Here is a 15,351-nt window from a genome sequence, read left to right as displayed (position 1 = left end):
CCTGTTAATAGTTGTGATCATGTTACTGTTGCTTATTATCGCTGTGTAGAGGCAAACCGGGAAGCCTGTAAGACAACGAGACCAGCCAGGGCTCATTGCCAAGGGACCACGCGGCCGAGACGGGGAAACAACCTGATAGGTTGGTTAAGACAACCAATGGACTGGCACAGGGAAGTAAAAGCTGGCCCTGAGAGACCCAGTTGAACTCAAGAAAAAGGCTGTATCGCCTTTTAAGGAAGAAAAGGAGCAGAGCTGAGCATGGGAGGGACGAGGGAATAGTTATGCAAATTGAGAGACCTTAAAAGAACTGCCCCCTCCCATCTCGGGTGTGGTCTCAGGCCCTGGCATCAGGCAGACCTGACTACACCCAGCGTGCGCTGAAAATAAATTTCTTTGTTGCACTTTATTTGGTCTTCAAAATTTTAATTAGAGATATTTCTCACAATTCTGGGGGCTCGGCCAGGAGAGCTCCTGGTCTGGGTGAGGGACCAGTGAACCTGAAAGGTGTGCTCTACATATTTCGGTGGTCCAGAGACCTGTGCCCTCACCTGAGATGGTTGCGATGGAGAATCCTAGGACAGACGGCATGAAACAAAAAAAAGGGAAAACCAGACCTGGTATAAAAATCAATCCACGGCAATTGTCAAACTTCGTATACAAAACCTGGTAAGATAGGGAAGATTTTCCCCGAAATATCAGGTGGGGAGGGGGATCAGGGAAGTGTGCATTTGTGTGACTGAGACATGTCTAAAGATACGAAGCAAATGTGGAATCCTTCTAACCGCGGTTCCATATCCCTGTGAAGGGATTGGCCGGTTAAGGGACAAAGTGATTGTTGTGAAGCAAGAGTGGAATACACCCCAGGGTGGACAACCACGGGTAGTTTTAGATTTAGAGTGTGGGTGGTTTTGAGTGGAACCGGAGGGGAGACAGCCTCTCAGGGGGACCCGATTTAGAGTGAGGGTGTTTTCAGGTTGAACCAGAGGGAGAGAGCATTTTGAAGGTGACCCAGTTTAAAGAGAGAGCTTTCAGAGCGGTTGGGGTTATAGGAGTCGACCCATGTCGTTCAACTCGGATAGCAAGGGCGGGAGACTTCTGGCAGCTTCTGAAGCCTTTCAGCAACTTTTGGGTTTAGCTGGAGACTCTTGGTGGCTTTCAGAAGATTATGACAGCTTTCGGTTTTAGCGGGTGGATCCTGGCGGCTTTTGAAGCCCTTCGGCTTCTCAGTCTCTAGCCAGAAAGTTTTTGGTGGTCTTTTGGTTTCTAGCCAGAAGGTTTTCAGCAGCTTTTCAGTTTCTAGCTGGAACGATTTTGGCAGCTTTTTGGTTTTTAGCTGGAGATTTTTCGACTGCTTTCAGGTTTAGACAGAATTTCTTGGTTTTCAGCTTTGGCTTAAAGCAAAGCTTTAAGAACATGAAAAGTGTGCGTACCAAGGGAAGATTAAATCCCGAAGTGTGTGAGTCCCAACATCTCAGGATGGGGGTGGGCAAAAGTAAAAGATCCCCAGGAAAGGGGGGGTCAAAAAAGACCCCCAGTATTCCACAAGAGAGCCCGCTGGGTAGAATGTTAGACACATGGGACGAATCAGGGAAAACTCAGGGTAAAGACAAGGCAGTCATGATTCAGTACTGTATGTATGGATGGACAAAAAGTACCATATGATCAGACAACGTTTACTGGCCTCAGTTTGGTTCGTTTGAAGACTGGATTTGTCAGGCACTGAATGTTTATGTGAATAGAAGGGAACTGTGGAATACAGAGGAGAGAGGATATGCCGCCTGCTGGACAGGGTCTATTGGGCTATTCCTGTTTCATACAGCAAGTAGTGAACAAAGAGATCAGAAAAAGAGTTCTGAGTGGGATCCTTCGGACAATCTTTCAGGTAATATGATCCCAAATCCTCCCCCGCTTAATCCTGGGGAGAATGAGGTGCAAGACCCGACCTTCGCACCTTCTCCGAGTCCTCCCCAGACACAGAGTAGAGCCAGGAGGGGGCAGGATTCAGAGACACCCAAGGAACTGTATCCCCTTAGAGAGGTTCCAATGCAGGGAGCAGAAGGGGGCATAGGTTATGTGAATGTTCCTTTAACATGCGCTGAAGTACGAGAATTTATAAAAGGAATGAAAAAACTTCTAGAAGATCCATCAGGTCTAGCAGAGCAATTTGATCAGTTCTTAGGACCTAGTGTATACACATGGGAAGAAATGCAAAGTATAATAGGAATATTATTTTCTGTAGAGGAAATGAACATGATTAGAGCAGCAGGAATCTGTGTGTGGGATAGGGAACATCCCCAGGGGTGCATGGTCAAAATGGAGAAGAGAATATGCCTGTGGTTTGTCCAAACTGGAATCAGAATACACAGAAGGGAAGACAAAATATTATAGATTATTGGAATTGTATTGTGACAGGGATTAGGGAAGCAGCACCCTGGGTACAGAATATGGTCAAGGCCTTTGATGGGAGACAGGGAAGGTATCAGTCACCGACTGAATGGTTGGAGAGACTAAAGAGAAATATACAGCAATATTCAGGAGTTAATTAGATACTCCGACGGGGCAGCAGTTATTGAAGGCCAGCTTTGTGACTCATTTGTGGATAGATCTTAGGAAAAAGTTAGAGAAACTGGAAGTGAAAAAGATCTGAATGAATTGTTAAAGGAAGCGCAGAAAGTATATGTTCAGAGGCATGAGGAGAGACAGAAACAAAAGACCCGGCTAATGGTAGCCACAGTTAAAGAAGTGAACAAACAAGAGGAAAGACAGGTTATAGGGCAGGGATATGCAAAGATGCCACAGAATAGGCATAGTAAACATGGAGGCAGCAAGGAACAAGAAGTTCAGATTTCCAGGAGACCTCCTCGAGTGTCACAAAAGCTAGGAGAAAACCTAACCTGCCCACCTGTACAAGAGAGGAAGAGAGAGTGCTATTATTGTGGGAAAATAGGACATTTCAGGAGAGAGTGTCCAGAGCGACAGAAGGATATCCATGTCTTCCGACTACATGAGAGCTCAGATTAGGGGTGTCAGGGGCTTCTCTTCCTCCTGGGGTTAGAAACAGAAAGGGAGCCCTTGATAAACCTGAAATTAGGACCCCAGGAGGAAGACACCACCTTTCAGGTGGATTCGGGGCCTCAGCGAACATATGTAACTCAGCCCCCCTTAGGAGCACAAGTATCTGATCAGAAAGTTACTGCAGTGAGAGATAAGGGAGAAAAATCTGAAGTTTTTGTAGCATCCTCAGGATTAATACGGTGAAATGGGAAAATACTGGAAAGGGATTTATTGATAGTGCCCCAAGCTGGAACAAATTTGTTGGGGAGAGATTTAATGGAGCCATTGGGGATAGGATTAATACCTCAAGGATAAGAACTTAGTTAAATTTTTTGTATTAAGTAAAGGTCTAAATATAAATCCACAAGTATAATTCCAGAAGATGGTAATAGGGAAAGACTGAAAATAGAGCCTTTTTCAGTAAAACTATATACAGAAGCCCCTGTTCAGATTAGGCAATACCCCATCTGCCCAGAGGAGAGAAAACGGTTATCCCAAATTATAAAGAAATTGATTCAGGAGGGGCTGTTAGAATTTTGCATGTCTCCATATAATACTCCCATCCTACCAGTAAAGTGATGGGACATATTGATTAGTTCAAGATTTACGTGAGATCAATAAAATAGTTTGGACATAACACCTGGTTGTTCCCAATCCATGTACTATAATGGATGTGAATGGTTTTCAGTAATTGATCTAAAGGATGCATTCTGGGCATGCCCATTGGATGAGGGGTCTCGAGATATTTTTGCATTTGAGTGGGAGGATCCAGACACCGGGAAAAAACAACAGTTAAGATGGACAGCGCTACTCCAGAGGTTCTCCAAAGCACCCAACCTCTTTGGACAAGCTCTAGAAAGCATAATGATGAAATTCAGTCCATATAAAGGAACTACCATCCTACAATATGTAGATGATCTACTAGTAGCAGGAAAAACCAAAACAGGAGTGGAGAGAGAGACAGTGCAGTTGTTAAATTTTTGGGAGGAACAGAGGCTGAGAGTGTCAAAGAATAAACTTCAGTTCGTAGAGAAAGAGGTGAAATACTTAGGGCACATCATAAAGGGAGGAGAAAAGAAACTAGACCTAGAAAGAATAAAAGGAATACTAGACCTTCCCCTACCAAAAACAAAGAGGGAAATAAGAAAATTTTTAGGATTAGTGGGGTTCTGTAGATTATGGATTCCAGATTATAGTAGTAGAACCAAATTTCTGTATAAGAAATTAGGAGAGGGGACCTCTGAGAGAGGTAATTGGGCAGAATATTCCTCAGAAGAACAAGAAAAATTTGGAAAACTAAAAGAAGTCTTGATTCAGGCTCCAGTACTACCACTACCAGATCTAAAAAAGCCTTTCGATCTTTGTGTCAGTACCTCAGAAGGTATAGCAAAAGGGGTAGTGACCCAGGAGTGGGGAGGAGTCAGAAAACCCGTGGCTTTCTTATCAAAGTTCTTAGACCCAGTGATCAGGGGATGGCCAACTTGTGTGCAGTCAGTAGCGGCCACAGCAATACTGGTAGAAGAAACTAGAAAACTGATCTTTGGAGCGAAGATCAGAGTGCACACTCCACATACAGTAAGAACAATTTTGACCCAGAGACCAGGAAGGTGGATGACAGACTTGTGAATTTTAAAATATGAAACCATATTGATGGAAAGAGATGACCTTACCCTGACTATCAATTCATGTGCAGATCCTTCTCAGTTTTTATATGGATAGAAACAGACAGAATACCAAGTGGAGCATAACTACTTAGACATCATAAATTACCAAACGAAGGTGAGAGAAGACTTACTAGAACGTCCAATAGAAGGGAGAACACATCTATTCACTGACGGTTCACAGAAAAGCGGTTACACAGTGGTGTATAAGGAAGGGTTCACTGTAGTAGAATCAGGAATCCTTCCAAGTGACTGGTCAGCTCAAGCATGTGAAATATATACTGTAATTAGTGCATTACAGATAGTAGGAGAATGAATAGGAACCATCTATACTGACTCAAGGTATGCCTGGGGAGTGGTACATATGTTCGGAAAAATCTGGTATGAAAGAGGTATGATGACATCTCAGGGGAAGAACTTGAGTCATTATGAACTTCTAGAGACGTTGTTGGAAGAAATTCAGTGACCTTGGGAAATTGCAGTTGTGCATGTTAGAGGGCATCAGAAAGAGAAAGATGTAATCTGTCAAGGAAACAGGAGAGCTGACCAGGTGGCTCGAGAAGCAGTCTTGAGTCACAACGTACCTGAAGTTAGTATAATGGCTCTAATGCCAATGCCAAGAGAAATTCCGCAACCAACAGAAGGAGAAGAACAGAAATTAATTGGAATAGGAGCCAAAAAGAATGTAGAAGGGAAATGGCTCCTTCCAGATGGGAGACAAATGTTATCTGAAGCAATTACATGAGAATTACTAAAAGAGTTGCACAGCAGCACTCATTGGGTAGCCCAGGTTTTAGCAGAAACATTCCTAAGAACTTATGGCTATTTGGGGATATATACCATTACAAAACAAATAACTGATCAATGTTCAGTTTGTCAAAAGGTTAATAAGAAAGTGCAAAGAACTCGTCCTCCTGGGAACGAGAACTTGCCAGTCAACCTTTCCAAAAGATCCAAGAAGATTTTACAGAATTACCTCTAGTGCAGTGATGGAAATATCTCCTCGTAATTGTAGATCATTTAACTCACTGGGTGGAGGCACTCCCAGTCCTAAGAGCTACTGCACAAAGTGCAGCTAAAGTATTATTGGAGCAAATAATCCCTAGGCTTGGGATACCTGAAACTATCAGCTCTGACCAGGAACCACATTTTACCTCAAAGCTCCTAAAAATAATATGCAAAGCTTTGCAGATAAATTGGCAGTATCACATTCCATGGCATCCAGAGTTCAGGGAGAGTAGAACATATGAATCAAATCTTGAAGTGAACAATCACCAAATTAACATTAGAAACAGGGCTTCCCTGGACCAAACGCTTACCTCTGGCCCTTTTTCAAATCAGAACGGCCCCCAGGCGGGACTTGAATCTGTCTCCTTATGAAATGTTATTTGGGTTACCTTATCCCGCATGTCATAAAAATAGTAGTAAGACCCCTACCGTGGAAATGGGTGATAAGCCTCTCAGGGAATATATTATAGAAATAGCAAAAAGACTAGAAAATCTCAGGCAATGAGGATTACTGCTCGAACTGTGAAACTGGAAATGAAAATTCACAACATTTCTGCAGGGGACTGGCTTCTAGTAAAGACTTGGAAGGAGAAGTCACTAAAACCAGAATGGGAGGGACCTTACTAGGTGGTACTGACTACTGAAACAGCTGTGAGGACAGTCGAGAAAGGATGGACCCATAGTGCAAGAGTCAAAGGGCCAGTAATGCCCCCCCTCCGTTGTCCCTGAATGGGAATGCCAAGGGGACTACCCCAAGCTGAAAATAACTCAAAAGTGAATCTCTTGCAGAATTCAAGAAGAAGGATTGCAGAAAGACATCATCTTGCTGTGGAGCAAAACAGGATCTCATTCATGGGAAGGGACACTGGTGAAGTATCAGCCAAACTGTAAGGGCAAGATACAAACCCAAGAGATAGGCTTAAAGTGTGATAACTGTGAATACATCATCTCTTTATATAGAATGCTGTGAGTCAAACATTACTGTCATTGCACAAAAGATTTGTGCAACAACGGGTATAATAACTTCACTGGCTTTTAGCCCTTAATATCACAAAAAGAACATAGTAGAGGGCAAGACCGGGTTGACCTCTGCACCGGCCACGAAGAAGATCTTTAACCCTGCTGCTGGCTGCAAACCAATAGGCATGGGGAGTGGAGGCATATGTCATACCACATCTCTACTTACTATAATAGTGATACAGCTGGTGATTAGTACCGTTGAAGACAACTGTCTAAAATGTTACCACAATATCTATTATAAAGAAGGTGTAATACATGTCTTTAGAGTACACAAAAATGTGAATAAAGCGTGTTATAACAAAGATGAACGAGGAACTTGTGTAGAAGGTGATAGACAATACTGGCTACCAATTTGGGACTGACAAGAACCAGACTAGGGTGGGACTGCCCAGAAGGTGAAGAGTGGATTTGTTGGGATATTTTATCCAGAGAAAAAAGCCAGAATTTAATAAAGGAAGAAATTGTTACCAATAATAAACCGAAAGTGCAGCCAAATAATACAATTGCAAGCAGTAATTGAAATAATTACTAACCAAACCACACAAGGCTTGGAGTTACTGGCTTGCCAGCAAACCCAAAGCAAAGCAGCCATATACCAGAACCGGCTGGTGTTAGATTACCTCTTAGCAGAGGAAGGAGGGGTCTGTGGTCAATTCAATACTTCAAACTGTTTTTTACAAATAGATGGCAGCAGAAGAGCAATAACCAATATAGTGACCAATGTCTGGAAAATAGACCATGGATCAGAGGGATGGTGGACTAGTTTATTTGGGAAGACATGACAGAAACAGCTGAGCTTCCTTCGTGTGCCTTTGCTGGACTGTTACTTTTGCCGTGTTTAACTCCTGTTTTATAAAGTTAATCCTTAGTGTAGTTCAAAGAATGCACCTGACCACCATACCGATGAATCCGAAAGATGCTGCAGCTGGGAACCTGGAAACACAGATGATCATGGTCCTACGCCCTGGTTCCAAGCAAGTGAAAAATAAGACCAAAGCATTAGAGACACTAGCGGAATGGGAACATTCTCAAAAGGACAATGAGAACATCTAATATTTAGCTTGTAATAAAACCATGAGAAAAAGAGAAAGGGGGGATTGTAAGAAATAAATGAAACGGTTTTATTACAAGCAGGGTTTCCATGGTTGCCTCGTGATGAGGAGGTTTTGGGACCACGGGTGTTCTGCAGTTGCCTGTGGTTGCAATTCTGTTGCAGCCATGACCTGTTAATAGTTGTGATCATGTTACTGTTGCTTACTTTGAAATTTTAATTAGGGATATTTCTCACAGTTTGGTCTGAAACTTGTCTCATCGTGCATCTGTGCAGGTTCTGCCCTGCAGGACGTGCCATCGGCTGTTTTGCAAGCGCGGCACGGGAGCCGCGATAAAGCCGCACGAACCCACATGCAAGGCTTGCACAGATATGCCTTAAGTAAGGCACACCCTTGGGACACGGAAAAAAAAGCATTATCTGAGCCAGACTTTTTAGGTCAGGCTGGAGGGAAGAGGACAAAAAGGTAAACCGAAGATCACGCACGCCTGATTTAGGTGGAATTAGATTAGTCGCTGAGGTCTATAAACAAGCAGGACAGGGCACATACACTTTCCTGTGGGGTGAAGGGCCTCAGAAAACGCGCGTTGGAGAAAAACTCCCGAGCTAGCAGCAGCAAGGGTCTGTGGGTGTGTGTGTGAGGGGGGGGACAGGGTATGTGTCTATGTGCCCGTCCGCCCGCCTGCAGCGCGGCTGCTCTGCCAGCCCCGCCTCCGCCGCCCCGCTCCCGCCCGAGACCGGGGCCAAGCCTGAGCCCGGGGCCGCCGCAGGAAGGGCCCAGGCCCGGCCGCCCTCCCACCGCTCACCGCTTTGGGCAGCCGCCGGTAGAAAAGCAGATCCCGGTCCCAGTCCCGCTCTGCTGCCATGGCCGCGCCTGTGCCGGCGGAGGGCGGGACACGCGGGGTCACGGCGGTGGCACCGCCCCGGCACAGGGCCCGCCCCCCCCCAGCGGGACCCGCGGGACGACACTCCCCGGGCAGCGCGGGGCCGGTGCCGCCGCTCCCTCCCGCCTAGGGAGCGAAGTGAGATCACAATAAACACTGTTCGTATTTAATGCCATAAAAGCTTCGAGTCGTAGTTTATTCAAGCGATACGATTTGCAGCCCGACTGTGCCGCAGCAGCGGCAGCTTCAGCACCGTGCACACACCGCCGGGAATTTACCGCTACTACACAAAGTTATTCTTCTGTAATGGCACTAGTCCGCCACATTATCATGTCCCGAAGTCCTACGTGGATAAACTCATGGATTACATTGCCAACCCCTTTTTAAAGCAATTTGGCAAGCTTGCTAGCACAATAATAGGAACTGTAACTTTTCACTGATATGAAGGTCAAACCCAACCAAAAGAAAGAACAATAAAAAAAAAACCCAAACTATTTCAATTATTTAATGTTTAGCTTTTAGTGTTTCTGCAAGCTAATTCTACCCCCCCCCTAATTTTAAGTCAGGTCCACAGGCAGATGTTAGCTCTTGCTATGTCCTAAAACAAGAGATTAATATAATTAACATTATAAAACATGGTGATCTACATAATACCAGCATAACTCAGGCAAATAAAGAATCCTTCCACAAATACAGAAAAATTACTGACATATTTAGGAAAGTCAGTTTTAAAGTTAAATTTAAGCATAGAAATATGAAGTAAAAAAATTCAATATTCAAGTTAGTTTGCATCCCTTTTGGGGCCTGACAGATCATCCAAGTTCAACTTTTTTCATAAAAAATAACATGTCCATAGAATAAATGAAATTAATTTCGACTTACTCAGTGATCCACTCTTTTATTTCACCTTAGTGAAAGGCAAACCAAGTACAGATACTGTACATTAAAATCTATGCACATAGAACAAACAGTTGTTCTTCATTCTACCTTAAAGGCTCAAATCTTCACCTTCTTTTTTTTATTTAGAGCCCTTCCCAGGCAATGACTCCTCTCCTCACCCACATTTAAATATAAAGAGAACCATCTGCAGGTCCCACATAGCCAACACCTATGAGCAGCACATCGATTAGTGTCCATATTCCAAGTCCTCCAAAGCTGAAGAGTTTCCCCAGACCTTCCCGCCACTGGCCCAAATAGAAACGATCGGCACCAAATCCACCAAGGGTGATGCTAAAAGAATAAAAATATGGTTATTATTATTTTCAGAGGAGCTCAGTTTAGGCATCCATACACACTGACATACCTACAAGCCAATGATTGTTTTGCTCTACATCATTCAAGAAACTACACATTTTTTGTAGAAAAATAACAGTTATTTAATATGAAAAGCTCTGGACAAAATACTACTATTTCTTAGCTCATTAAGACTATGTAGAGACTTCAGGTTTTTGTTCATGACAAGCAAGAAACCCAAAACTCTCAAATTCATGAATGTGTCTTGACTCTTCAAAATTAGCAAAAGGTAAAAACCTGCAACAAAGAAGCAATAGTAAATTCCCAAATGCTACATTCAGACTCACACAGGAGCCAGGCTACAGTAAGTTTCTCCAGATGATGGCAGCGAGAACAACTTTTCCTCTAAAGGGAAGTATGCCAGACCATTTCCTTAATCACAGACCTACTGTATCTTAGGCTCCAGGAATAGTGTCCCTACCTAATTTATCATATTAACCACTTCTGAAATATTAACATTTAGTGAAAAAGATCACACCACCAAAAGAACTTCAGTTACTTTCAAACTGCTGTTGTGGTGCTCTCATGACTTACTCAAAAAAGAACCTATACTGTTTGTTTCAATATTGCTTCCCTGGACTCTTCCCTAATGATTGGAAACACAAGAAACTTGGTCTGGAAGCATTTCTAGCTGTAAGAGCTGGGAAAGAACCCATAACAAATGTATACAAACTACAGCCAGCTCAGTGAATCCTATCAAATTCAGAAACAGCTGCATTCAATAAAAATGCCAAGTAGTAATGTAAGCAATTTCCAGCCCTAATTGTTTAAAAACATAGAAAAAAATGTAAGAAAAAACAAAAAATCTGCAGATATCACCATACAAATAAAAGCCAAAATGTCCTCTCTACTCAAAAAATTGATCACTCTGTGAAGCCTAAGAACCATTGGCATTTACTCTGAAGAAAGTACATTTAGAGCAGAACTAGGGTAACTGTTTTCTCTCCAGCTCTGTTTACTGAAGAGAGCCAGGATTGTTGCATGTGAAATCTTCAGGCACAATATGCCCACACATTCCAAGCTATTCCAAGACTATCTGAAATATTGGTTATTCAGTGCACTGTTAAATACCAAGCAGAAAACCACACAAATTGAAGATTTCATAGACAACTAATCAATTTTAGCTTGACATTATCTAATAGTTTTTCTCTACCTTAGTGCCAAGGCAGTAGACCACTTATAACCTCCAGTCCAGTTGCAATAGAGCATCTTAGGAAAGACACGGTTACCTAAATATTAGAAAACATAAAAACCTTAATGTAATAAACAAAGACCATATAATGAGTAAGAAAACGACAAGCAAGAACACACTGTATTTCTCCAACAGGGGTCTAAAAGGGTTGACGCTGACAAAACAGCTGTCAACACAATATACACCCTATAGTTCCAAGTTCCATCAATCTTTGTCCCTTCATCAGAAAAGCCACTGAACAAATAGGGAAAAAAATTAAACTACTTGGGTGGAACGAGCATAAATTTCTTTAATTACCCTACTGACACATTTGATATCAATTCTATTAGTGATGTCCAAATAAGTTTAACTCACACAAGTTGACAAAAATAAAAAGAATTATTTTCTCTTGTGTGACAGTATACAACAGTATAATGAGACAATGTTTGCAGTTACATGTCACTATTCTGCTCGAAAATGAAAACGTAACTATAAAAATATTCAACAGATTAATCAGGGTGCAGGCTGTTACTGCAATGGACATAAACACTGTATTCACCCATTACAAAAACTGTTAAGAAATACTTTAGAAAAAAGCTGCTTTGCAGAATCAGGCTTAGCCCCCCTTACCTAGACAATGAATGTGATCCCGGACTGTGCAAGTGGCATTGTATCGTTGTCGTGGGCAGGACACTGTCATGCAGTTTGTGGAGTTGGTGCAGACATAGTCACTTGTGGCAAGCTGCCAGCAAAACTGACATGTCATGTTAATTGTGAAGTTCTCCTGCTCATGGTTATTCTCATCCTGTAAAAGGACAGCATTATCACTTCCATAGTACTGAAAACAAAATTAGTGTGCAGTATCCAAGTACATTTTGGGCAAAATTACTCTGTTTGCTACTTCTTTTATGTAGCCAAGTATATCAGAAAAATCAGTATCAGAAAACCAGGAGTTATTAAAGTCAAGTTTAACACTCCTGATTCCTCCAATCAAAGGCTGCTTCCAAAAGGAGAACTCATTCAGTCTCACCTATAAAGTCAGTTTGTAGCTCTGATAGATATTTAGTCTCCCCACTCTCAGAATGGTTGGACTGGTTCAACTCAATGGCATGGCCAAGTAATGAAAAGATCCAACACAAGAAAGGCAAACCACAGAAGGGCAGACTTGCCTCTTCAGCAACAGCCTACAGTGGTGATCAAACATATCACAGAACAACAAACCAGCCTACATCAGAACCTGGACATCAATGTTCTGGATTTTAAAACAAGATGCCACAGTTCAATTACTTAAATTTGGGATTAAAAGTAACAGGTTACTTACAACACAATGAACATGTGGCTTGACCTTGCAATCAAAAGTGGCTGGCTTCCCATATATGCAGGAGTAGTTTGTGTTGCATGTCATGCAGTCTGGTGGCAACCTACTGCAAAGCCCGTTGCTGGGACACTTAATGATGTAAGGTGGAATTTCTGTGCTTTCTGAAAGGGGCAAAAAATGAATTAAGAAACTGAATTAAAAGAGCTAAACAGTCTAAAGTATATATAGCATTTTTAAATATATATACATATATAAACACGGACATGTTATAAAAGGCTTTCCTCACTACACACTGAGCAGCATTCCTGGCCAGAGGAGCCACATAGTGCAAGCAGGGCACCCACCCAGGACTCTCACACAGAAGCTGCATAGAGGACACCACGGCAACACTTCAGCAGAGAACCAAAACAGAGCTTACATGGATTAGTCCCACCTCAGCCTGCATTTCTCAGAAGTAATCACTTTAATACAGCAGCAGGGTGACATGGGTAACCTACTTTTAGTTCAGCTCTAATTAAGGTTATAGCTCACTCAGCCATTTGCTGTTTGCAGGTGCACGGAATCAGTTCTCAAACTGACTGAAACGCTGTTCTTGCCAGCAGTTCTGATGCACTCTCAGTGAGCTACAAAGCTGTGCTGATGGTGGATAGGGAATAGGAACAAGTTCTTGCAGAATGCTGGAGTCTTTCAAGAACTTCCACCATCCTGACAGGATATAAATCACATCAATCACATCACAATGGCAGTTTAACCAGCCATTTTCTAGTTCTTATATGGGCCAATTATCTAATTAGAAACTAATTGTTATGGTCATTGAAGAGTAATTCATAATGTGTTATATTACAATGCCTCTTACCACTGTGAAAGCATATACAGGTTTCTAAGACATAATTCAAGAACTTTCAGACTCAAGACACTGAGAAGGGCTCACAGACAACAAAGAAACAACATAATACCACACCTTTAAAATAGGGAGTGTTTGTACTTGTTGAGGTTAGGCTTTTTGCCAGTGTAGACTGTGGCTGTGAGAGCTTTGTTGTCATCAAAGATCCCGCTAGAAGAAAAAAAAACATAGATAAAGTGATATTTCTAAAATAAAATTAACCTTCAGAAACAGTTTGATTTCAGCACACTAGTATGAAAATACAGCTGGAAAGTGTAAGGAGATTAGAAAACTCTGCTTTCCTGTTCTCTTTAAGAGTGGGATGTTTACGTTAAGCATTAAAATGAGCATTAGAGCGGAACAGTTCCTTTTAGACATGGAGTTACATTTATTTTCATTCAGTCTTATTTTTTGATCCATGAGAATTAAAAGCACTGCTCAGAAAGCAGATTTTAACAATACCGTTTAGTGAACCAATGCAGATAATTCTTTGGCAGCTGGAATAGAAAAACTGGCCAGCAACGCCGGCGGTATTTGTGCATTAACTGCGCTCTGGTCTGTGAGACGCTCGGGGCTGTGCAGAGCTGCGACGGGCCACCCCGAGCCCTCACAAGGGAAGGAAGGGTGAACGGAATTATCACACCCACCCACTCAGACGGTGCTGAGGAGCCCAGAACCTCGCCAGGTACGTTTTGAGTCACACACGTTCCCGACAAGGCGCAGCACAAAAGGTGCTGTGTAACAGAGCAGCGGACGAGCGGGGCCTGGTTCGTGTTCTGCCCTAACACCGAGCACCCAGCCCCGCAGCACCGGCACAACAAAACGCAGCCATGTCCGAAGCACACGGTTCCTTCTCCTAGCCAGGGAAGCGGCAGCGCATCCTCCCCCTCACCGCGGCCACGGTCACCTCCGCAGCGGGACCCGTCGGAAGAGCTCAGCCCTGGCCGCGGCCGCTCAGGACAGCAGTCCCCATGCCCGAGACGGCTCCCCTGCTGCCCCCTCCTCGCACCCCACCCGCCCCGCTCACCGCGGCCGGAGAGGACGGAGAGCTGGGACAGGAACAGCGCGGCCCCACAGAGACCGCGCAGGGCGCGTAGCACCCACAGCGCCGCCATCTTGACTCCGCCTGCCGGGCCCGCTGGGGGCAGGGCCCTCACACCCAGCGTGAGGCGCGGGAGGCGACTCCCCCCGACCCAGTGACTGCGGACACGGTGTCTGCCCCTTCAGGCTACCGGGCAGTGCTTTCTGCCCTCTGCCCTTCTCTCTACATATTTCTCCCCGTAGGGAATTTTACATTATTTTTGTTGATTTCTATTTGATCTCATCAATACATATAAATACCCCAAAAGCGGGTGCCAAGAGGAAGGTGCCAGACTCTTTTGTGTGACAGGACACGGAGCAAGGGCCGTAAACTAAAACACAAGAGGTTCTACCTCAACACGAGGAAGAACGTCTTTATGTTCAGGGTGGTAGAGCACTGGAACAGCAGGGCGGCAGGAACAGGGAGGGCGTTGAGTTTCCCTCGCTGAAGACATTGCAAACCCATCTAGAGGGTTCCTGTGTCACCTGCTCCAGGTGACCCTGCCTTGGTAGGGGGATTGGACTGGGGGATCTCCAGATGTCCCTTCCAACCCAAACTATTCTGTGATTCTGTGTAGTTCCCTGACCTCTCTCCTTGCTGCAGGTCATGTGAAAACTGAAATGCCAAGAGCATCGATACATGTGTGCTAAAAAAGTTTGATACTTGCAAAACCTAAAAATTCGCTGTAAAAAACCCAAACCCAGTAGCTGAATTCTGCAGTCTGAATACATCACACATGCATCACATAAGCTCTAGTCCAAACAATTTTATACATAAAATATAGATCTAATATATAATTATATATTATATAATCATATATAATGTATAAATATTTATATATAATATATAAATAAAAATCATGCTCCACATCCCATGCTAATTCTGTTAAGTGGAACATAAAGCTTTCCCATTACTTGTTCCTTCTAC

At 43.4% G+C, this 15,351-nt stretch overlaps 2 protein-coding genes across 6 annotated transcripts in view; both read right to left on the bottom strand.

The window, feature by feature from the left end:
* Positions 1-8,705, bottom strand: part of ADAL (adenosine deaminase like) — a 29,604-nt gene extending 20,899 nt beyond the window's left edge. For all 5 annotated transcript variants that reach the window (XR_007628193.1, XR_007628192.1, XM_050310022.1 and 2 more), the window contains exon 1: positions 8,601-8,705. Coding sequence is in view for 3 of the 5 variants with exons in the window: in XM_050310022.1 (XP_050165979.1) it covers positions 8,601-8,660 (60 nt within the window). In the remaining 2 variants the exon portion in view is untranslated. The remainder of the gene's footprint in view (positions 1-8,600) is intronic.
* A 138-nt stretch (positions 8,706-8,843) lies between these two features.
* On the bottom strand, positions 8,844-14,519 carry TM2D3 (TM2 domain containing 3). Its single transcript, XM_050309436.1, has 6 exons — positions 14,371-14,519; positions 13,422-13,514; positions 12,464-12,621; positions 11,773-11,947; positions 11,125-11,200; positions 8,844-9,908 (listed from the first exon to the last, which is right to left on the bottom strand). Exons 1-6 carry the CDS (start codon positions 14,456-14,458, stop codon positions 9,743-9,745), a joined length of 756 nt encoding a protein of 251 aa, XP_050165393.1. The 5' UTR covers positions 14,459-14,519; the 3' UTR covers positions 8,844-9,742.
* Positions 14,520-15,351: the final 832 nt, after the last annotated feature.

The sequence above is a fragment of the Myiozetetes cayanensis genome, unplaced genomic scaffold (genome assembly GCF_022539395.1).
Source record: "Myiozetetes cayanensis isolate MyiCay16 unplaced genomic scaffold, myiCay2020 scf14, whole genome shotgun sequence".
NCBI classification, from domain to species: Eukaryota; Metazoa; Chordata; class Aves; order Passeriformes; family Tyrannidae; genus Myiozetetes; species Myiozetetes cayanensis.
This window is presented reverse-complemented; position numbering and strand designations above follow the sequence as displayed.